General features: G+C 46.6%; 1 protein-coding gene across 2 annotated transcripts in view; it reads left to right on the top strand.

Moving 5' to 3' along the window:
- The window catches only part of SFXN5 (sideroflexin 5), a 198000-nt gene extending 174228 nt beyond the window's left edge, over positions 1-23772 (top strand). Inside the window, exon 14 of one of the 2 annotated variants that reach the window (XM_078149254.1) lies at positions 11827-19134. In XM_078149254.1, coding sequence (XP_078005380.1) covers positions 11827-11916 — 90 coding nt within the window. In that variant the 3' untranslated portion in view covers positions 11917-19134. Of the gene's footprint in view, positions 1-11826; positions 19135-23606 lie in introns of those variants that run through there. The other variant, XM_021001098.2, reaches the window with a different exon arrangement.
- The last annotated feature ends 659 nt before the right edge of the window (positions 23773-24431 follow it).

The following is a 24431-nucleotide window of genomic DNA, read 5'->3' on the forward strand; positions in this document are numbered from 1 at the left end:
CACATTTAGGGAGAAAGACAGCAAGTTTGGTCCTAACCATATTGAGTTTGAGACAATTTTGGGACATCCAGGTGGAGATGGTCTAGAATTAGAAGTCTGGGAATGGGTAGAGGAAAAGGAACCAAATGTGTCTCATATCTCTGAAGTGAAGAGGAGGGAATATCCACTAGGTAGAAGTGATTGGTTGTGTTAAAAACTGCAGAGGGGTCAAGGAAGATGAGGGTGGAAAAAATGACCCCTGAATTTGGTCATTGAGAACACTGGTGGCCATGGAGAAAGTAGCTTCAAGAGAGGAGTGGGGAGGGAAGGCCAGCTGGAAGGAGCTTAGCTGGATTTGTTTCTTTAGATGAGCAACTTCAAAGGACCATGACTCTAGCCCTGGCTGGGAACAGGAAGGAGAGGGACCCTTCCAATCCATCTCTTAGAATGATTCCCCTCCCCTGCCCCAGCCCACAGTCCCTTCAATCTCCATTCTCAGCTACATCACTCCATAGAGCCTCAGATTGAGAGGACATGCTAGGGGCAACCATTTTTCCTCTCTGATCAATGTGACAGTCAGTCCCTGTCTTTGGGCAGTGAGGAAGTGGAGGTAGTGGGTACAGGTAGATTTTTGTGGAAGGGAAGAAAGAAGTAGAATAGTAATTGGATGGAGGGATGTGGAAGGGTTAAGGGAAAACTTCTAGGGAAGATGCGAGCATGTTTTTAGGCAGATGGGTTTTTAGCCAGTGAGGGAATGGATAGATGGAAGAAAAAAGAAGGGAAGGAGGGAGGCAGGGAGGGTGGAAGGAAGGAAGAATGGAAGGAGAAAGAAGAAAGGGAGAAAGAAAAGGGAAGGAAGGAAGGAAAGGAAAGAAGCAAAGCATTTATTAAGTGCTTACTATATGCCAGACACTGTGCTAAATACTGGGGATACAAATAGATAAGACAGTTCCTGCCCTCAGGGAGCTTCCATTCTAATGTGGGGGACAAGACATGTGAGAGTGGTGGCCAGGGAGGGAATTTTTTCTGGGGCATTGCAGAGATAGTAAGCTGACCCACAGGGCAGTTGACTGTCATGCTCTATGGGTTTGTTGATTTGATAACTGTGTCCTAAGCAAGAAATGGAAAGGCAGCAAGAGGCTCCGGTGAATGGCTGGATAGAAGTCAGGCTTGGTCTAGAGATCCATGGTTCCATGCCTCATCGTTGCCATGTGCAAACTCATGCAAGTTACTCAATTTCCCCAGGCTAAGATCAGACTCGATGCCCCCAGGATTCCTTCCAGTTCTAGATTTATGGTCTTCCTGTGGCAACTTCTCTGAGCCTCAGTTTCCTTATCTGTAAAATTAGGGGGTTGGACTACACCACAGGTGTCAAACTAGAAGCCTCTGGGCCACTTGGGGCCCCCAACCCTCTGTCATGCCCAAAATCAGATTGAAATGTAATTGGGAAGTGTTTAACAAAATAAATAAAAATACAATAAAACATAGATAGTGCCGTTTTATGGTTTTCTAAGTTAATATGCAGCCGCAGGGATCTTTCTGTTAGTTTGACTCCACTGAACTAGACCTCTGACCTAAAATTCCATAACCTAAGTGAAGGCTTTCCCCCTACATTCCCCCCACCATACACGCACACACATACACGCACACACATACACACACACACACACACATACACGCACACCCCTCTCTCTCTCTCTCCCCCTCCCCACCCCAGGACACACAAAGACACACATGTATACCCATCTTCCTCTTAGTGATGCCTCTGAGATTTTATCTGTGAGCATGACAGCCACCAGACTTCAGTAAGCAGCCCTTCTCCCCCTCCCCCATGCACCTGGCTCAGGAACATACTTGGGAAATTCTTCTGGCCTTCCAGCTTAGATCCATTTTGCTTAGCTCATGTTTTATTTTGTTTGGTTTTTCTTCAAGTGACCCTCACACATTCCTCTCACACTTGAGGAAGGGGGCCCAGGGAGGAAGATTCTCTGGTCAGCTGTCAGGAGGCGCCAGGGCCACACCTCCCCCTCCCCTGCTCCTGGCTTGGAGGCATCCGGTGCTCCCAGTAGAGAAATTCTTGGGGGGAGCCTTAGGAATCTGCCCTGGCCACCCTCTGCCAGTGTGAAACAGGAGCCAGGGAGGCCCATGAGCAGGAGGCCTTGTGTCCAGAGCCCAGGGCCCTGCTTCTCCCCCGGGACACGTGTCCCTTTGTGCCCAGCTCTTAAAGGAGTTTCTGGCTCGCGTCTTCAGTGGTTTGGGGGGTGAGTGTGCCCAGATAATGGGGACCATAGATTCAGAGCCAGAAGCAGCCTAGATGGTCATTGATGGACTCTAACCACAACATTTTTCAGAGGGAAAAACTGAGCCCAGAGACGTGGAGGTAGCAAGAGGCAAAGGCAGGATTCGAACACAGCTCCTCTGACTGCAAATTGTGCCCTTCCCATTGCACCGCCTTAATGCCCATGTCAGTGGCAGGCCTAGTGTGTGAGTGTGTTTCTGTTTTGTGTGTGTGTATGAGTGTTTGTGTGTGTTTGTATGTGTCTGTGTGTTTCTGTGTGTGTATGAGTATGTGTTTGTATGTGTCTGTGTTTCTGTGTGTGTGTGTATAAATGTATATGTGTGTGTTTGTATGTCTATGTGTGTTTCTCTGTGTGTATATGAGTATGTGTGTGTGTATGTGCCCTGAAGAGCAAAGCAGGAACAGAGGGGGAATATCTGGGAGTCATTTCCAGCCATTCTTCATTCCTGGTTATTAAGAGCAGGGCATTCCTTATGACAACTCACATTTTTATAGCACTTTGTGGTTTACAGAACACTTTCCTCAAAATAACCCTGTGAGGTGGCTAGTGCAGACATTATTCTCCCCATCCTACAGAGAAGGAAACTGAGGGTCAGAAAAGGGCAGTGACTTACCCAGGGTCACTCAGCTAGAACTCCAACTCAGTCCTTTTGGCTCTGAGCTCTGTGTTCTGTCCATTCTGTCCATGGGTCAGACCCACCCCTGATACCTAGTTGTGTGACCGTGGGCAAGTCACTTATACTCTGTTTGCCTCAGTTTCTACATCCTTAAAATAGGGATAACAATAGCACCTGCCTCGCAAGGCTTGTAGTGAGGATCAGATTAAATAATAATTGTAAAGTACTTACTTAGCACAGTACCTGACATTTAGTAAGAGCTACATAAATGTTAGTTATTATCGTTATTATTATTATGGATGTTGTGAAGATCCAGTCATATGAAAAATGTAAAATGCTTTGCCAAGACTTGACACTCTATAAACATATCGGTGATTGGTATTATCCAACTGACTTGAAGTCATGTTCCCCCTCTCTAGACAGGTTTTTCTTTTTCTTTTTTTTTTCTTTTTTAAGGCAATTGGGGTTAAGTGACTTGCCCAGGGTCACACAGCTAGTAAGTGTCAAGTGTCTGAAGCCGGATTTGAACTCAGGTCCTCCTGACTTTAGGGCCGGTGCTCTATAGACAGATTTTTCATCTGTGAAATGGGGGGATTGGGCTCAATGACCTTTAAGATCATAGGTTTAGAGAAGTGGTCTTAGGTTTCATTCGGCCCATACCACGTCCCATTTAATGGATGAGGAAGCAGAGGCCCAGAGATGGGAGGTCACACAGGCAGGAAGTAGCAGAGCCCAGATGGGATCCCCACAGTAGCAACATTCTTTTTTGAAAGCTCAGGGCCTACCTACAGCCTGCCCATTCCAAGCTCTTTTCCAAACATGCCCTCAGGTAGAGAGGCTTTGGGCTCCCCCACTACCCCTCCCCAGGGGCCATCCCCACCTGTGGAAGGGCAGGAGAGTCTGAGAGGCAGATTTTTACCCTGTTTCAGGGTCACTCAGAATCCCTGGTCCCCCCGTTCCCACCCCCACCCCAGCCATCAGCCTTTCACAAAGGCAGCAGAGAGAGCAGCACTAGGACAGGTGAGAAGGAAGCTCTTTGTAGTGGGTAAAAGCCCAGGAGAAGGGGACTCCAAGGGGGCTCGGGTGGCGGGGGGATCTGGTTTCCTGTTTATACCTCCACACCTCAGCTCCAGGTTCAAAAATGTAAACTATCCATCTAGGACCATGCAGGTGTGTGTGCTGGGGTGGGGGTGGGAGGGTAGGGGGCAGCCCTAACACATTCCTAACTCCAGCCTCCCCCCAGCCCAAGCCAGAAGTCGAAGGGAAAACCTAACATCCACAAACAGCCCCATGTTAACCCTTCCTGGGCCTCACAGGATCAGCATGACAGCTGGAAAGGATCTCAGAGGCCATCCAGTCCAAAAGAGGAAACTGAGCCCCATCAAGGTTATATGACTGGCCGAAGGTCACACTAGCAGCAAAGAGTCAGAGACCAGGTCTTCTGACTCCAAAGTCAATGCTTTTTCCACAATGCCAAAGGGAGGAAACTGAGGCACAGAAAAGGAAAGCCATTTGGTGATCTCATCTGCTCCCACATATTCCATTATCATCTGTGTACTGAGTCTCAAGTGCCCCTTTCCTGTCCCAATCTCTCTACCTCCAATCTCGCATCTCCAAATGCCTATCAGACATCTCGGACTGGAAGTCCAGTAGACATCTCAAACTCAGTATGTCCAAAATGGAACTTGTCATCTTTCCCCCTAAACTCTCCTTCCTTTCCTACCTTCTCTATTACTTATGGAAGACAACACCCTCTTCCCAGACCCTTAGGCTGCCTAGGAGTCATCTTGGACTTCTCCCTGTCTCTCACCCCCATATCCAATATGGTGCCAAGGCCTGACGATTTCACCTCTTCAGCATCTCCCCTAGATTTCACCTCTTCAGCATCTCTTGTAGACTTCACCTCTTCAGCACCTCTTGTAGATTTCACCTCTTCAGCATCTCTCCTAATTTCACCTCTTCAGCATCTTTTGTAGATTTCACCTCTTCAGCATCTTTTGTAGATTTCACCTCTTCAGCATCTCTCCTAATTTCACCTCTTCAGCATCTCTTCTAGGTTTCACCTCTTCAGCATTTCTCAAACATGCTCCTTCTCTCTTCTGATATTGTCATCCCTCTGATGCAGACCCTTATCACCTCATGCCTCGGCTATTGCCAGAGCCTGCTGGGGGGGGGATTCCTACCTCTGTCAAGTCTCTCACCTCTTCAGCCCATCCTTCACTCAGACACTGAAGTGATTTTCCTAAAATGCAGGTCTGATCATGTCATCTACGTACACAGCCAACTCAATAAACTCCAGTGGCTCCCCATTGCCTCCAGGATCAAATACAAAATGCTCTGTTTGGCATTCAAGGCCCTTCATAACTTAGCCCCTCCTACCTTTACAGTCTTCTTATACTTTCTTTACTCCTCATCACATTCTCTTCAGTCCAGTGATACTGGCCTCATGACTGTCCCATGAACAAGACACTCGTCTCTTGGCTCCAGGCATTTTCTCTGGCTGTCCCTCAGGCCTGGAACATTCTCCCTCCTGTCTGACTTCCTTAAAGTCCCAACTAAAATCCCTCCTTCTACGTGAGGATTTTCCCAACTTCTCTTGGAGTCCTCCTGACTTGGAGTCCTCCAAGACCGCAGCTCTGTCCGCTTCACCACCTAGCTGCCCCCTGTCTCCTATTTATCCCATACGTAACTTGTTAGTGCATAGCTGTTTGCATGTTGTCTTTGCAATTAGATTGTGAGCTCCTCCAGGGCAGGCTTTGTCTCCCCAGTGCTTTAGCACAGGACCTGGCACAGGGTAGGAATAAATGAATAAGGAAGCATTTGTGAAGTGCTGGCTATATGCCAAGCATGGTGCTAAGAGCTGGGGAAACATCTGCCATTCTAAGGAAGGGAGTGGCGGCCAAGAAGAGGCAGTTTGTTCTTCAAGTTTACCAGGACGGTGAGTGGAGCCATAGGAGAGTAGATTGACAATACCCACCCAGGAACAATGACAGAGGTTATTTGGTTATATTCATGTCCCAGATGTGGGAGTGGGGATGAAAGGGCTTAGGCAGAGGTGGTTGGAGAGTAGAGAATGGAAGGAAGGATGGTAGCTAGAGCTGACTAGAACAGGTGGTCACCAGTCAGGACAGCAGGGGCCCCAGGGCAGTGAGGTAAGGGGAGAGCAGGGAGTGATCTGCAATATTGGTCAGGGAGGAGCACTCACCCACCAGAACAGCAGAGCCCCAATGCTCATGACTAGCTGAACAAGCCTTTAGGGAGCTCTCTGTTTGCTCAGCCCCAGGCCCCAACCCCACCTCATCTAGATCCATATGGGCTTTTCATGAACCTCCCCCCTTCCATTATTCTGTGCCAGGCCCTGCACGAGGTGCTGGGGATATAAACACCAGTAAAACAAGTCCTGTCCTCAAGGACCTTACAGTCTGCTAGGAAAAAACCCTACGTACACAGATCAGCAGCCTTGATGTGATTTCAGGAGCCGGATAGAGACAACAAGTGTCCTCTGAAAGGGCAGCAGTCTATCCAGATGAACCCGGGGATCTAGCCTTGGGACAGGCAGCTGAAGGAAGCCTTGAAACGTCTGTATCCCTGGCAGCCTTCAAGGCAGAAGAGAATGTCTGAGCCTAAACCTGGGTGGTCTCAATGCTCACCTGCCTGAAAGCAGAGGACCAGGCTAATAAATTCTTGAGGAGTCCAGGATTCCATAAGAACAAGCAATAATCACTCCCACTGAAAGTATAAAATACATAGGATAGCTATTATTTTGCTATTACAGTCAGGAGCAGTGTGGTACAGTGGGCAGAGCACTGAATTTGAAGTCAGAGGACTCATCCCAGTTTTACTGCTTACAACTCAAGGGATGCTGACCAAGGAAGCTCCCTGCTCTGGACCCCAGGTTCCTCATCTATGAAATGAGGCCATTGGACTAGATGTTCTCAAAGGCTCACCCCAAATCCACATGCTACTGTCCCCAGCAAACCCTGAACTGCTGAATTCAGGCTTCCAATCTGTGAACCAGGGTCAGATTGAGATCTCTCCGCACCTCCTCTTTCTTCAGTGAAGGCAGATGACCAAATAGCAATCTGACAGCATCATGGTTGGTGCCCCAGAAAAGGACTCAATGCCCCCCATGGGAAACCCCACCTCTAAACTCGCCCCTACTCCAGCCCTGAAGCCTCAGCTGGTCCCCTTCCACATTGACTTAAGGATGAAACTGAACACCCACCCCATCTCCACCTCCCCACTCTTGTGCACTTTCCCCATAATCACCAGCAGGTCCCTGGCTCGGGGGCTTGTCTGCACTCCCACCTTCCATCAGCCTCCTATCCCCCCCATCCAGACAGCACAGTCTTCTTACACCATTAGGGGTGGGGGGAGCTGCCATTGCAGCTGATTCCCAGTCAAAGTCCAAGCCTATGTTTGGTGATCCTTTAGCCCCCAGGGACCAGCTGGGTCCACTCTAGCTATCACCCAAACACCCAGCCTCCCAGTTCAAGTCTTCCCCTCCTCCTCCTCCTCACACTAGAGGATCAGGACCAGGACTGCCAAACCCTGGTCGACACTCCCATCCCCCTCTCTCCCCTTCTCCCTTCCTCACTTCTCCAAGTCCCAGCTGTGGCCACAACACCATTTGGTCTGCCAGCCCACGCCGGCACATGAAGCCAGCAAACTCTCCCTCACCCCAATTAGCTGTACTACTCCACAGGGGAGAGATAGGAGAACACATGTTTATAATCTTGACGCCTGGCCGGGGATCAGTTTCAAGGTCAGAGGGGCTGGGAAGGGGGAGGCCAGCCCCCTGCCAGCTTCTTCACTCATGATCCCTGTTACCTGCATGATGTTCATTTACCAGCACAGCCCTTGGTTCTATCTGGCCTTGGGGCAAATCCTGGCAACAGGCCCACAGAGGTACCTGAGGAATGGGGGGGGGGATCCTCTTGGAAGGGTAGCTTCACAAAGTCTCATACTTGGACAGGACCTCAGGGACCACCTTGTCCCATCTATATCTGAACCAATATTCCTTCTGTAGCATAACCGACAAGCTTTTGCTTAAACTCTGCTAGGAAGGGGAAACTCACCCCTTCCAACAGACAGCTCATTTCTCATTTAGACAACTCTTATTGTCCAACTCTTATAGGATGTTTTCCTGACATCAAACATAAATTTGTCCTTTAGCAATCCGCACCCATTCCTCCAGATCTAATTCCTCTTCCCCAAAACAGTCTTGACAACAGCTCTTATGGCCCCCTGAGCTTTCTCCTCTCCAGTTCTTTTAACTGATCTGCATATGACATGGACCCTTTGCCATTCTGGTTCTCCTCCAGCCACTGTCCAGCTCATCGATGTCCTTTTTAAACTTCAGTGCCCAGAACTCCAGATATGAGGTCTAACCAGGGCTGAGTGCAGTCAGACTATCCTTTCCCTGTTTTTGGAGGCTCCCCTCTTGATACAGGTCAAGATAGCAGTGGCCTTTGGAAACCACTGTTGATTCATTGTGAGCCTGTGGTCCACTAAAACCACCAAGTCCTTTTCAGCTAATCTGCCAGCTAACCCTGACTTCCACCATCTTGGAAAGTTGTGGAGCTGATTTCTTGAACCCAAATGTAAATCTTTGCATTTATTTCCACTAATGCTTATTTCCTTAGATTCAGCCCAATCCCCTAAACTATCCAAAGCTTTTGGGATCCTGACTGTCATCCAGTTTATTAGTCATCCTGCCCAGCTTTGTGACATATGCAAATCTGCTCAGATTCTTCCTAATGGCTTATATATAATATAACAACAACAACAGTAATAACAATAATGGCTAGCATTTATATAAAACCTTAAGGTTTGCAAAGGATATTACAAATATTTTCTTACAATAACCCTGGGAGGCAGGTGCTATTATTACCCTCATTATTATAACATTGTAATATTATAATCTCCATTATTCTCATCATTGATTAGGATAGTATCTGACACATAGTAGGCACTTAATAAATATTCATTAATTGATTTTATAGTTGAAGGAGCTGAGGCAGACAAATTAAGTGACTTGAATGGAGTCAGAAAACTAGTAAATGTCTGAGGCAGAATTTGAATTCAGGGCTTCCTGATTCTAGGTCCAGTGCTCTATCCACCCCCTAGCTGCCTCTGTATGACTTTGAGACTTAATAAATGTTTTCCTCATAGTACCCCTGTATAGTAGGTCCTATAAGTGTGATTAGCCCCATTTTAGAGAGGAAACTATTCCACATACAGGGGACCCATTTTATAGATGCAAAATCCAGAGTTCAGAGGGGATGGCGTGACTTGTCCAGAGTTATCCAGCTAGGAAGTGTCTGGCTTGAGACTCAAACCCAGTCTCCTAACCCTTGGCTGAACCCCTCTCAGTCATGAGTGGAGTAGGTAGTCCCCTTCAGGCCATCAGAGGACTGCTAAAAAAAAAAAAGATCTCAAAGTGTTTATGGATTGTAAGCTCGATGTGAGTCAACAGTGAGACATAGCACCCAAGAAAGCTCATGAGATCTTAGCATTCATTGAGAAGTACCTTCTAGGAATTAGGATGTGACAGTCCCAGTGACTTGGTCAGAGCACATCTGGAGTTCTGTATTTAATCCTACGTTACATATTTTAGGAACATCATCTCCAGTGGGAGAGTTTCCAGAGTAGGGTGCCCAAGTGGATGAAAGACCTTGAATTCCTGCCACGTCAGGCTCAGCTACAGGAGCTGAGAATGTTCACTCTGGAGAAGAGAAGGCTTGGGTGGGGAAGGGGGACAGGTGAAGAGGACTGTTCTCAAGTATTTGACAGGCTGCTCTTTAGAAGAGGCATCGGACATTTTTCTAGGTGGCTGCCACAGTTCAGACCCCATAGCAGTGAGTGGGATTTGTAATGAGGCAAATACAGGCTCGGCATAAGGAAAAGCTTCTGAACAAAGTGGAATGGGTCTTAGAACACAGAATGTCAGAGATGGATGGGACTTTGAAGGAGATTTAGTCTAACACCTTTGTTTTACAAGATGGAAAATCTAAGGCCCTTAGAGGAAGAGTGACTTGCCCAAGATCACACAACTCAGTAAGACTCAGACAGGAATGAGAACCCAGCTGTCATGACTATCAGTCCAGCACTCTTACTAACACTGTCTTCCTTCCTTCAGGGTGCTCCCCACCCCCATGACCAATTGCTACAATGAGGGAGGGCCAATGGACCAAGAGGTCCCTTGGTGGACCTCCCAGTAGCCTCTGGGCTTGAGAATTCCACCTGATCCAGCCTTCAGGGGAGAAAAGGACCTATCTGATTTCCCTTGGCTTTCCCCTACAAGGGAAACCTAGCAAGGGCACCTCAAGAAAACTTGACCTCTGTCTACAAGTATGAACCTTTGGCCTTGCCAGGAACCCTTTGCTCCAGTCCAACATCCCAGGAAACATCCTTGCTGGTCTCTGAAAGCCTCTTGCCCATCTTCCCTTATTCAGCAATTTTTAAATAAAGAAAAAAATTCCTAGTTGTTCTGAAGCCAGAATCTTCCTACTACTTACAGAATGCAGTGAACTCCACTGCCTGGCATTCTGATCCCTCTATGCCATAGTCCCTACCTTACTCTCCATCTGAATCTCCCTCTGTTCCCCTACACTAGAGGTTCAGTTCTCATCCTGGGGTATGTGTGCTTTAAGAGGTCCAAGGACTTTGCAGGAGGGCATGGGGAATATTTGATAACTAACCAGGAACTGGAATTGATTTATTCCTTTATTTTGGAGTCATCCTAGTCATAAGCAAGTTTCTCCTGCCCTCCAATCTAAATCTGCTTCTTGCCAGCATCCCTCCTGGTTTTACCCTCTGGGGTCAAGCAGAAAAAATCCAGCCCCACCCCCACATTTTCATGCACCTTTCCAATACTGAAAGATGGCTGTCATGAATTCCTGCCCTCAAGCCTTCTCTGCTCTGGGCAAAGCATCCCAGTTGGTTCAGCTGATCTCCATGTGGCCCAGTGTCCAAGTCCTTCACCATTCTGGTCGCCTTCCTCTGGGTCATCTCCAACTTATCAATGAGTGAATGTTTCCTCTCCTGGGGGGACAGAGATGAAGTTCACTAGTTGATGCTAGGCAGGTGACAGTTCATCAAGGAGGGCCTCAGGAGGAAGTCAATTTTGGATAAAGTCTTGAGGGAGGCTCTTGGTATGAGTTGAGTTGCCATGTTTCTCACCAAACCCCAAGCCACTGCTTCTGCCAATCTGGTCTATCTGCTATCTCTCAAACAGATCACCTTACCTTTCCTTCTTTCATGCCTTTATTTTGTCTGTTTCCTTAGTTATAGAACTCAGCTGGAAATGTCCAACTCCATCAGTTGGAAACTAAGACATAGAGAAGATACCTTACACGCCATTTACTGACGGGCAGACTAAAGCCTGGCAGGTTCAGTTATTTGCCCAAGGCTACACAGCTAGTAAGTGGCAGAGCTGGGATTTGAACCCAGGCCTTGGACTCTAATCCCAGAACTCTTCCCACTGTATAATGCTGCCCTGGACCTTCTCCACCCTTACTATTTATATATGTTTCCAGATCCAGTCTCCAGGGGAGGCTTAGGAGAAATCTCAGTCTGAATGAAGAAAAGTTCCCTTCTCTGAGCTCCTATAGCACCCATGCTCCCTGGGTACTTATCAAAGGGTGTTACCCACATCATTTGTTAATTTTCACTACTATTTTATCTTCTCCAACTAGGGGAGGGGAAGAGAGCAGGCACTTAGTAAGTGCCTACTATGTGCTAGGCACTGTGCTAAGTGCTTTATGATTATTATCTCGTTTGATGCTCACAACAACCCTGAGGAGGGGTGCTATTCTTATCCCTGTTTTACAGTTAAGTAAATTGGGACAGAGGTAAGTGACTCACCCAGGGTCCTACAGCTAGTAAATGTCTTAGGCAGAACTTGAACTTAGGTCTTCCTAACTGCAGGCTCAGTCCTCTATCCGCTGTACCTCCTGGCTACCTAGAGGGAAAATTCCTGGAGGACAAGGATCGTGGCTTTGTATCCTCAGAGCGTGACTGTGGAGGTCACACACGAAGGTATGCCCCTGTCATGAGTCGGGCTGGCACACGTTGCTAGCCTTCAGGTAGGAGGCTATGATGAGGCTGACATCCCAGGGCAGTCTCACCTTGCTATGGCGAGGAAGGAGGGTCCGCTCTTTTTCTTCTCATAGGTTGTTGTTATTATTTTAAATGAATAATAGAGACAAACAGGAATAGGCAAAGAACTAGGCCAACGGCCAATGGATCCATATACTTCTCTGCCCATATGTTTGCGTTTGTAAGAAGTGGTAGGAACACAAGTACCGGGGTTATAGTAGGAGGAGGGCTGCTTCCTACCTGGGTGACCTTGGGCAAGTGATGCCACCTCTCTAGGCCTCAGTTTTCTCATCTGCAAAATGGGAGGGTGGGAGTTAGACTAGATGAGGTCTAAGGACCCTTCCATTTTCCCGTCCTTTGCCCCTCTCTAGTCTTCCCATGTGCTCGGGCTGGTCAGTGCTAGATATTCAATAAATGGGGTCCCCCCACATTGGAGTGCTTAGATAAGGGAAGGCCAATCAACAGGAGAAGAATGGACAGAGGCTGGGATCTGTGGAATAACTTCTTGGCTTCAGCACTCAGGCTTCAGAGGGCTTCTTGTTCTCAGGCCCACTCCACTCAGGACATACTGGGGAGGGTTTCCCTTAATATGCTTGGGGACAACTTGCTTCACTCCCATTATAAAGATGGGAAAATTAAGGTTCATAGGTCAGGGAATGGGCTTCTTTAAAAGCAGCTGCCCCAAAAATGATCAAGATAGAAAAGCTTCCAGGCTCTTCTCCCACACTGAGACCACTAAGTCCAGGAGATTGGACCGTTTCTCCTTTCTCCTCCCCTGGTGCAAGGGTCAGAATGTCTTAGGCCAGAGCCAGAGGATCCCAGACAGAGAGAATTGCCTATTCCCCCTCTCCCAATTTGCTGGCATTCCAGGGCTCCAGACAGCAAGAAGATAAGACAATAGGGGTGGAGGCCTAGTCATCTTCTTAGAGGCTGGGGGCCCTCAGAAGGCAGGGGTTATGTATCCATCATCAGGCCAGTGGGCTCCTTGAAGGATGGGGCCATGATATGATCTCCTCTCTCATCTCCCACCTCCTTCCATCCCACCACTCAGAATCCAGTGGAATTGCTCAAGACAGGAGACAGACAGACTGGCTGCTAACATGAATCAAGTAGCACTGGCCTTTTATTAAGGGCTGACTGTGTGCCAGACACCATGCCTGGCACTGGGGATACAGAGAGAGAAATCTTATGGTCCATTCCCTCGAAGAGCCTTCATTCACAGAACCACAGCATTTCAGAGTTGGATGGAGCCTCAAAGGTCCAACCCATACCTGAAAAATGCCCCTGCCTCAGGGCAGCTAGGTGGCACAGTGGATAGAGCACCGGCCCTGAAGTCAGGAGGACCTGAGTTCAAATCCGGCCTCAGACCGAAACACTTGACACTAGCTGTGTGATCCTGGGCAAGTCACTTAACCCCAACTGCCTGAAAAACAAAAACAAAAAAAATGCCCCTACCTCTACAATGCACCCAGCACATGCCATTCAGCTTTTTCTTGAAGCCCCACAGTGAAGCACAACCTGATGTTTGGGGCAGCTGTCATGGCTAGGAAAATGTTCCTCTTATCGATCTGAATCTGCCTCTGCAGTTTGCACTCATTGTTCCCAGTTCTGCCTAACAGACCAAGTTCCAGGCCTCTTCCACATGCCACCATACCCTTGAAGACATCCGTCACACCCCTCCGAGGCTTCTCCTCTCCAGACTCAACACCTTCCCCCTCTACCCCATTCCTTCAACCAGTTGCACTATGACATGGAATAAGATATTCCAAGATATTTTACCTTCCCGATCATCCTCCTAGGGGCTCTCCAGCTCATTAATGACTTTCTTAAGCCATGGCACTGAGGACTGAGAACAGTACTCCAACTTTCCCATTTTTGTAAAGGGCACCACCATCTTCCCAGTCCCCCAGGCTCACAGCCTAGGAGTCATGCTGGACATCTCTTACACCACCCCCCATATGTAAGCTGTTGCTAAGGCCTGTGGATTTCACTCTGGAGCACCTCTTGTGGATTTCACTCTGGAGCACCTCTTGTACATTTCACTCTGGAGCATCTCTTGTGGATTTCACTCTGGAGCATCTGTTGTGGATTTCACTCTCTGGAGAATCTCTTGTAGATTTTACCTCTGCAACACCTCTTGCGGATTTCACCTCTGCAGTATCTCTCCAATATGTCCCCTTTCTGTCCTCTGACCTCACCCTGGTGCAAACCTTCATCACCTCATACCTGGGCTTTTGCAATAGCTGCTAGATCTGCCTGCCTTTGGCCTCTCTCCACTCAGATCCATCCTCCACTCAGACACTAAAATGATTTTCCTGAAGCACAGGTCCAACCATGTCACACCCCACAACACACATACACCCCACTCAATAAACTCCAGTGGCTTCCTATTGCCCCCAAGAGCAAATGCAAAATGGTCTGTTTGGCATTCAAAGCCCTTCCTAAACCAGCTTCCTCCCACCTTTCCAGTCTTGTTACATCCTACTCCCCAGCACATTCTCTTTAATACGTTGACACTGACCTCTTGGCTCTATCTCTCAGCTCCAGGCATTTTCTCTGACTGTCCCCCAGGCCTAGAATGCTCTCCCTTCTCATTTCCGCCTCCTACCTCCCTGGCTTCCTTCAAGTCCCTAAAACCCTACCTTCTATAGGAAGCTTTCCCCAACTCCTCTTAAATCTAGTGCCTTCCCTTTGTTAATTATTTCCTATTTATCTTGTATGTAACTTATTTGTATATAGCTGTTTGCATGTTGTGTCCTCCATTAGGCTGTGAGCTCCTTGAAAACAAGGACTTTTTCCTGGCACATAGTAGGAACTTAATAAATGCTTATAGACTGACTGACTAGGGCAGAGGACACCTCCTTATTCCAGAATCTTCAAATAGTTCATCACATAGTCTAAGACTGAATTGGATTCAACACATTCACAGCTAGGAATCAGAAAAGACTTCACGGAGGAGGAGATACCTGAGCTGAGCCTGGAAGGAAAACAGGGCTTTGAAGAGGCATAGATGAAGATGGAGAGTCCTTCAGACATGGGACACTTAGCTCATGTGAATGCATGATGGCAAGAAAATTAAGTTTGGGGTGTAGGTTCAGAAGATGAAAGATTTAAGAAGAAGAATAGCTTGCATTTTAAGGTTTGCAAAGAACTTCACAAATATATCATTTCATCCTCACAACAACCCTGCGGCATAGATACCATTATTATCCCCATTTTACATATGAGGTAACAGGTAGACAAAGGTCTAGTGATTTGCCTAGGGTCACCCAGCTAGGAAATATTGAGGCTGGATTGGAAGTCAGATTTTCCTGATTTCAGATCCTTCGCTTTCTCCACTTGACTATCTAGTTACCAACAACAGACTTAGAACTAGAAGAGTCCTTAGTAGACCATTCAGTCCCATCCCCTTAATTTACAGATGAGGCAACTGAGTCACAGAGAGGTTTAGTGACTTGCCCAGAGTCCTAAAGCTAATAAATGTCTCAAAAGTGGTACCTCTAAGATAAAATTGAATTTCCTGTTTGTTATTTAAAGCTCTTCAAACCTGACCCCTTCCTCCATTCCAGTCAACCATTCTCTGGAGCATCTCTTGCAGATTTCACTCTGGAGCACCTCTTGCAGATTTCACTCTGGAGCATCTCTTGCGGATTTCACTCTCTGGAGCATCTCTTGCGGATTTCACTCTCTGGAGCATCTCTTGCGGATTTCACTCTCTGGAGCATCTCTTGCGGATTTCACTCTCTGGAGCATCTCTTGCGGATTTCACTCTCTGGAGCATCTCTTGCGGATTTCACTCTCTGGAGCATCTCTTGCGGATTTCACTCTCTGGAGCATCTCTTGCGGATTTCACTCTCTGGAGCATCTCTTGCAGATTTCACAATCTCTCCCATGCTCTTTACAATCCACTCTGGTCCAATCGATGTTCCTCACACAGGACACTCCATCTCCTATCTCCACTCCTAGAATGCTCTGCCTCCTGATCTTGGAGTCCCTAACTCCCTTTAAGACTCAACTTAAATACCACCTACTACAGGAGACCTTTTCTGATACCCCTCCCCCATCACCCTGGTTGCTAGGACCTGTTTATCTTATAAATATCTTATATACTTTGTACTTGTCTAATATTTACTTATAACCAGGAGTGTGCTGGTAAATGTTTAACAACTGGCTCTCAGGGGGAAAATATATGCATGACACACTTTTAAATTTAATCTGCACCATTAACATTTCTTCATCACTTTCTTCAGCCTTCACAATCAACAAAACAATGAATCAAGTATTAATTTGTAGCTTTCGCTGATTTCCAAAGTGTAAATAAATGCTCATAGTGAAAAACTTAACAGTTAGTTCAGGAGACTGTTAGAGCTGGCTCCAGCACAGCCCTGCTTATGTCATCTGTTTATTTTGTCTCCCCAGTAGAATGTAAGCTCCAAGAGGAGTTTCCCTATTGTGTTTGCATCCCCAGCACTATACTAATTGCTTTACAAATATTTTCTCTCTTGATCCTCCCAGCAACCCTGAGTGGAAGGTGCTCTTACGATTGCCATTTTACAGTTGAGGAAACCGATGTAGACTCTGTTAAGTCCAGAATCCTATAGCTAGTAAGTGTCTGAGGCTGCATTTGAACTCAGGTCTTCCTGACTCAAGGCCTGGTAGTCAGTGCACTGTGCCACCAGGTATTAAACACTTACTATGTGCTAAGTAGTGGGATTATACATAGAAGCAAAAAAAAAAAACCCCAAACCATAAATCACAGCTCCTGCTCTCAAGGGGCTTACATTCTAATGGGAGATAACATGACAACATGTAAGATTCCCCCCTCAAGGATATGGTGGAGAAAGGGGACCAGAGAGAGCCCTGAGAGGAATGAAGGAGTGAACATGGCTGGCCAGGCCCCTTCCTTAAAATGGGGGAGCTGTCCATTGGAATATAGAGCCTCAGGGGTGGAGATACCTTCCTGGCTGAGAAGGCTGCTGGTTCACAGTGGAGAAAGAATTCTGGAGAGTTGGGGTTGGGGCTGGAGAGGAAGGAAGATTTAGGCTGGAATGGGCTGCTCCAAGGGCTGGTGGGTTTGGGTGGCCGTCTGTCACATGGTTTGGGAGGGCCTCTGAGGGCCCTTCCAACTCTGAAACCCCCTGATTCTGTGACCTTGGCTTTAGATTGGAAAGCAGAGAGTCGAGGAGGGAGATCACAGAGAGGCAATAAAGGCCTGAACCCTAGAGTATATGGGTTGTGTGAGAAGGAGAGGGTACTAAAGATATCCCTGGTGCTTTATATTCTACCATTAGAATTTCATTCCTTTGGGTCTTGAAGGCTTTTGCCCCTCCCAGAGTTTTGTACTAGAGTACATATTCTTGGGAGAGAAAAGCACATTAAGCCGTTATCTGCCAATACCTGGGAGATGATGGGGTGGGGAGGTTTCTACCTCCCCATTGACAGGTTGCTAAGAGCAAGACCACAGATGGGCCCCTTGATGATGAAGGACCCAAACTCAATTCTATAAGCATATATTAGGCACCTACTGTGTACTAAGCACTGTACTTAGCCCTAGGAAAGATATATACCTAAATAAAAGATAACTTACTGCCTATCAGGACAAAATGCATTTCCATCTCTTTCACAATTTTGCTGTTAACTTCAACCAGTATTCAGGATCCCTTCTTTTAGGGGAGCTGCCCTCTTAAGCCTGATTACAGTTAGCAACACACCATTGAGGAAATAAGGATGGATTTGGAATCTGAAGACCTGAGTTCAAATCCAGTCTCTGAGCTCACAGAAGTAACATGATTTGCAGAAAGAGCCCTGTATCTGAGGCAGGGGGCCTGACTCACTTCATGCCTCTACTACCTACCACCTGGGTGGCCCCTTTCTGGCTCTCAGTTTCCTCCTCTGTAAAACAGAGGGATTGGATTTTCAAAGGTGTCAAACTTCCAGCCCCCAGTGGCTTTCTAGGTTCATATGCCACCTCCATCCATCCATTTCTATTTGAGTTTGACAGCCCTAGGGTAGATGACCTCTAAGGCCCTTCTAGTGCTAAGTCCTGGGAGCTGCTCAGGAAACAGCTCTGGGGAGGAGGACAGAGTTTCAGACCCTTCTCTTTACAACAAGAAAGGAAGCCTGAGATGCCTGCAAACATTTCCTGCCCCTCACTGGCTCCTCACACCCACAGTTCCCCTGCTTGGGAAGATGGTATAATGCTCCTAATGTGGTATAATGGAGTGTGGGATTTGAAGTCAGAGGACACAGGTTGGACTCTTCACTGTCCTTTAGGACCCTGGTGACCTTAAGCAAACTACTTAACTTCTCTAGACCTCAGTTCCTACACACACACACACACACACACACACACACACACACACAAAATGAGGGGATAGGGGCTAGCTATGCTCCAAGTGCCTTCTAGTTCTAAGATCTTAAGATCCCCTCACCACCTGGCCCCCGCAGGCAGCAGCAGAAGGGGAAGGGAAGGAGGGTACCGCTGTACACCAGGGGCAGGGCAATGCAGAGTAAGGGCACAGCAGAGGGCGCCCCTTCCCAAGACCAGGGAGGCATGCTCTCATTCATCTGGTTAGCTCTCCCAGCAGCAGGGGTAGAGGTGCACAGCCAGACGAGAGCTCGGGCCAGAGCTCTCCTGGGGCCAGCCAAGGTGACAGGGCCATGGGACAGAGCTGGTCCCATGCCGGGGCTGAGCAGCCCCTCCGATTATCCTGTGGGCCTCGGTGTTGCAGTGAAAGCCTTCACGGGGAGTTGCTAATAATGGCAGTAAGAGAAAATATGCTACATCTGTTATGGATAGCAGAACAAAATTAGCTGCTCACACCTCTGACATCCAAGATGTCTTAACTTAAAATACTCCTTGGCTTCCTTTGCATAATTTACTGATTATATTTAAAAGAAATACAATTTTGCAATTACTGTTCTTTCCAGCGTGATATCTATGCATCATCTCCCTTTTATGTTTATATATTTCTCCTTCATTAGTGCAGTCTGAAGGGTGATTAGGATTCTTCAAACATTTTACAGAGGTTAAACGTTGATTAAGATTTAATTATTACTGTAAATAGCACGGAATGACATATGGTGTAAAAGCCTGGCATATGTGCATTTGAATAAATGAAGCGCTATTTCCCAGGATGCCTCAGTCTCTGCTTAACAGCTTTCCCGAAGGGTTATGTTACACCTCATGGTAAGATTGCTGGGATGTTATATTTTGTTGGTTTTTGCAGCTGAAAGCGAAGAACAGTTTTCCAGTTTTTTAAAAACATTGAATATTTTAAATACCTAAATTGTTTTGCACAAATTTTTGCTAATTTGTCTAACTAGGTTAAACATTTTCAAAAGCATTTCGATTTTGGAGCGTGGGCTCCGAGCATTGTGTCGGTGGCGGGTGTGGAGACTCGGGGAGCCCACGGGGGGTGGGGGACATCAGGAGGTGGGGTGGGAGTGGGGGGATGGAGAGACCCCTGTGGCCTAAGGTGGGGAGAGGTACCCAGACCTTTCCCACCCGCTCTCCTGTGGGCTGCCAAGCCCTCAGCATCATGGGAGGCAGTGAGCTCACAGGGAGGGGTCCTGCTCCCCTCCCCCCTCTAAAAGGCCTGCACTTAGGATTCTAGCCTAGGATGAGATTTTCCTTCTGAACTCCAGGCGCATTTCCTATTCCATTACCCAGTGCCTTGTGTCATTCTTTCTTCCTCATATGTGAGTTTTGTCTCCTGAACCAGACTGTGAGCTCCCTGAGGGCAGGGACTGTCTGGTGCTGGGGAAAGACAGCTGGATTGGGAGTTCCAATCCAAGCCTTGGGCCCATGACCTGGATGACTCAGGAAGTATCCCTGGGCCTCAAGCTCCTTATCGTTGGCCTTTGAGGTCCCTTCCAGCATCAGGTCTATGATCTCCTCATGTGGGCAATGAGAGGAAGGGTCTTGGACTCCTGGATTGAGATGTCAGGGACCTTCAAGGTTGTTTAGTACACTCCCCTCATTTTACATTTGAGGAAAATGGGGCCCAGACTTGCAGGAAGTCACATAGGCAGAAAGTCCCAGAGCCAGGATCTGGAACCATGTTCTCTTGACCCTAGAACCAGGACTCTTTCCATGGCCCAGATCTAGCACAGGGTTGGACATATGGACACAGTTCCATATCCAGTGTGATCTCTGATCATTGTCAATGCCCATTAAAAGATGTGGAAAAGCACTGCAGGATTTGAGGGGAGTAAATGTTGTCTCTCTTTTCAAAAGGGGCAAAGAAGAAGAAAGAGGAGAAGGAAAAGGAGGAAGAGGAGGGGAAAGAGGAGGAGAGGGAGGAGGATAGGACAAACTATTGGCCAGTGAGCTGGGCTTTGATTTTTAGCAACATTCTAGAATGAATTATTAAAGGGGGGGCTCACAAGTACTTAGAAAGGGAAACAGTCATCACTGGGAGCCATCATGGATGCATCAAGGACTAGACATTCTAGCCTTGCTCTGTTTGACCCCAAAAGCAAAACCAGCACCATGGGTAGAAGTTGCAGAGAGCAAGATTTTGCAGAAACTTCCTAATAATTCAGACCCTTCCAGGGTGGAATAGTCTGCCTCAAGAAGTGGTGGGCCACCCCTCAATGGCAGTCATCAAGTAGAGGCTAGATCCCCTTGGTAGGGATGAAATAGTGAGGATTCTTGGTCAGCTTCAGGTTGGACCAGATCCTCTGAGTGTCTGTCCATGTGGGAGACTGTAGTGATTCTGTGGTTTAGCAAATACACTAAACTGAGTCGAGTTGAGTTTAGTAAACTCCCTTTCTGCATCCCTCACCACTTCCTAACCAAGTTCCTCTCACCCCATTTGGGCTCACTGAGACTTTGTAGGGCAAGCATTGTGGTCAGGGAGTCAGAAAGTCCAGAGTTCATATCCAACCTTGGACATTTATTAGCTGTGTGACCCTGGGCAAGTCACTTAACTTGTCTCTACCTCAGTTTCCCCATCTGTAAAATAGGGATAATAATTGTACCTACCTCCTAGAGTTGTGAGGATAAAATGTTGTTGTTGTTGTTGTTCAATCATTTCAGACTTTTTGTGACCTCATTTGGGGTTTTCATGGCAGAAATACTGGAGTGGTTTGCTATTTCCTTCTCCAGCTCATTTGACAGACAAAGAAACTGAGGCAAAGAGGGTGAAGTGATTTGCCCAGGGTCACACAGCTGAGGCTGGATTTGAACTCAGGAAGATGAGTCTTCCTGACTTCAGGCCTGGCACTCTATCCACTGTGCCAGCTAGATGTCCCAGAATGACATTAGATCATATTTATAATGTTTTGCAAAACTTAAAGTGATATATAAATTGTTGTTGTTAATGATGAGGATGATTGGCACAACTATCTCTTCTATGAGTACGGCCCCCCCACTCTCACCCCAAGGAATGGAAGACAATTTTCTGGATTCTTTTTCAAGTCAGCCCCTTCCTTTCTTCTTGACCATTTCCTGTCTAGGCATCTTCAGTCCCTGTTGTCCCAGGCCAATTCTGGCTCTGAGGTATCCACAGTGCCACCTGAAAAGGGTAAAGGCCACAGTCAATTTTCATTTTTAATTCAGTAAATATTTTTGAAGCATCTACTATGTAGAGGGCATTGTGCTCAGTGCTGAGGGCCCAAAGAGAAAAGGGAAGCCATCTCTGCCCACCAAGTGTTTACATCCTCCTGGGGAATACAGCCTGTTTGTAGCTAAGCTTAAGTTGAGAGAGAGAATGCTCATATCCATTCTAGAGAATATGGCACAGGGACATAGGTTTAAAGCTGGAAATGTGCATAGAAGCCATCAACCTTGGCAGAAATAGCTACTGGGGTCTCTTCTGACTCTCTGTGGTCCTGAGTCTACCCTGCCCCTCTCACTTTGCAGATGAGGAAACTGAGGCAAAGAGCTGCTGGCCCAGGGTCACACAGCTGGTAAGTGAGTGAGGTATGATTTGAACCAGGTTCTCCCAACACTGACTCCCTTAGCCAAAGCTTGATGATAAGAATTTTTAGAGGGAGAAATGAGAAAGAAGTGCCCTCTCTGCATGGGGGTGGTTGATGTGCAAGGGATGAAGGGCTGACTGATAATACAACTACGACCTACAGAGCAGATTCCACACCAAGAGGACCAGATTTGACATCAGAGGACCTGGCTTTGAATCCTGGCTCCTTTACTTACTACCTGTATGATTTTTGGACAAGTCACTACCTCTTCTGGGCTTCAACATCCTCACCTGTTGGAAGCTCAGAGGCTTCTAAAAAACCATAGAGGACATAGTCATTTCTTTTAAGGAGTTTAGCTTGTCCTACAGAACCCATATGTCTCTCTGAAACAGATTTAGGCTCCAAATTTGAAATGGTAGCTAGGACAATGATATACCCCAAGGAGATCATTGGCAAAAAGAAAGACTCCATATGCACCAACATATTTATAGCAGTACTTTTTGTGGTAGCAAAAAATTGGAAATAAATCACTTTGTCCGTCAATTAGGCAACGGCTAAACAATTTGGGGCAAATAGATTAGTGGAATATTACTATGCTGTAAGAAATTATGAACATAATGAGTACAGAAAAGCATGAAAAGACTTACACGAACTGATGCATAGTGAAGTAAGTAGAAACAAGAAAACAACATATACCGGAGCTGTCAAACTAGATCAAAATGTAATTGGGAAATATTTAATAAAATGAATAAAAATACAATAAAATATAAATAACATTGCATTTTAAAACTAACTCAGTATGTGACTCTTATGTATGTATTAATGACCCCCATTTTTGCTTGAGCTTGACACCCCATACACACAAAAACTACAACCATGTAAATGGAAAAGAATAAAAACCACAAGTTAATTGAAAATGAATGATGCAAAATTACCAAGAATAAATTTGACCCCAAAGAAGAGATAGGAGAAACACCTCCCCCAATTCCTTTGCATAGGTAAGGGATCCACAGCTGTGGAATATTACATTTTCTGGCAGATTTTTTTTTCAATTTTCTAATGCATTTCTGCTAAAAAAAGAAAAGTGACAATAATACCATGTTAATTTACACTTTTAGCATTATGCCAATCATATTATCATAGGGATGCTTTATAAGACTTGAGAAAATAATAATAAAATTCATCTGGAAAAACAAAAGATCTAAAATATCAAGGGAAATGATGAAAAGAGGTACAGATGGAGGGGAAAGAGCACTTCCAGACCTCAGGCTGTATTGTAAAGCAGCAATCATCAAAACCATCTGTTATTGGTTAAAAAAAAATAGAGAGGTAGATGTATGGAGCAGACTAGACAAGGGAGAGTCTGAAACAATGAAACTCAATAATCCCATGTTTATCAAACAAAGTGGAAAACTAAGTTACTTAGGAAAGAACTCTCTATTTGATTGAAAATAAAACTTCTAGGGAAAGTGAAAAGAAGTCTGGCAGAAATTAGGTTTAGACCAGCACCTTCCACCATACTCCACAACACATTCTAAATGGAGAATTGATCTAAATATCAAAGTTCTTCCACCTTTGCCAGTCTTTAGCCCCATGTGCTAAGTATCACTGGTTAATCCCTCCCTGTCTGTAGTGCCCATTTCTCACCTGGCCTCTTGCCTGCTCTTTTTTTTTTTTCCCAGATTGAAACATCCCAATTGGAGCCAGAGATTGCACTGGCCACAGCCAGTCGGACAGTGGTATACAACAAAGGCCTGTGAGTGGATGCAGGTCCTCTGGCCAGAGAAGCAATGCGCCAGAGGACCAGGTAGGCTGAGAGCTGGAAAGAGGAAATGTCAGCCTGCTCTCCTGACTCCAAGTAGTTGAGCAAGGAGTTCTAAGCTAATACCACATCACTAATGTTGGAAAGGAAGTAACATTTTCAGACAACCACCACCTTACCAGAGGTTGGGAGGTTAAAGCAGTCAGATTTTAACACAGGGGAGAAGGGGGTGGGGGGAAAGCCTAGTGCAGGGGAGAGTCAGATTTTATAGAAAGGAAATACTATAATCAAGAGCATTTCTGGGCCGTAGTGGGGAGCTTATAGAACCTATCCCAGCACAATCATGAAGGAAGCTGGGAAGAAATATATAGAATGCCCTAAAGAGAGAAATAGGGTGTTGGGATTTTAAAGGGTTTTTTTTTGTTTCTTTTTGTTTGGTCGGGTGTTTTAAAGTCAGAATTGAGTCTTAACACTGGTTGATGCTGCATAGAAGCCATTTCATAGCTGGGTGGATGAGCATGGGAATTGGGCACATGAACTTGGTGGGGTGGGGGTGCTGCATCACATCCTCTGGGGAAAACCTGAGCCCTGTTGCCCAGTCTTGCCCTGCCTAACCTGGTGTTCCCAGTAAGCAGGAGATGCTACATGTGTCCCTTCCTCTATTCTTCTCTCCCTTCCTCGAAGACTGGAACCCAACTGGACTGGAACTTGAGACCCTGGGGCCTTCCCATTAAAGGGACAAGGG

The sequence above is a fragment of the Phascolarctos cinereus genome, unplaced genomic scaffold (genome assembly GCF_003287225.1).
Source record: "Phascolarctos cinereus isolate Bilbo 61053 unplaced genomic scaffold, phaCin_HiC Scaffold_2;HRSCAF=192, whole genome shotgun sequence".
NCBI lineage: Eukaryota > Metazoa > Chordata > Mammalia > Diprotodontia > Phascolarctidae > Phascolarctos > Phascolarctos cinereus.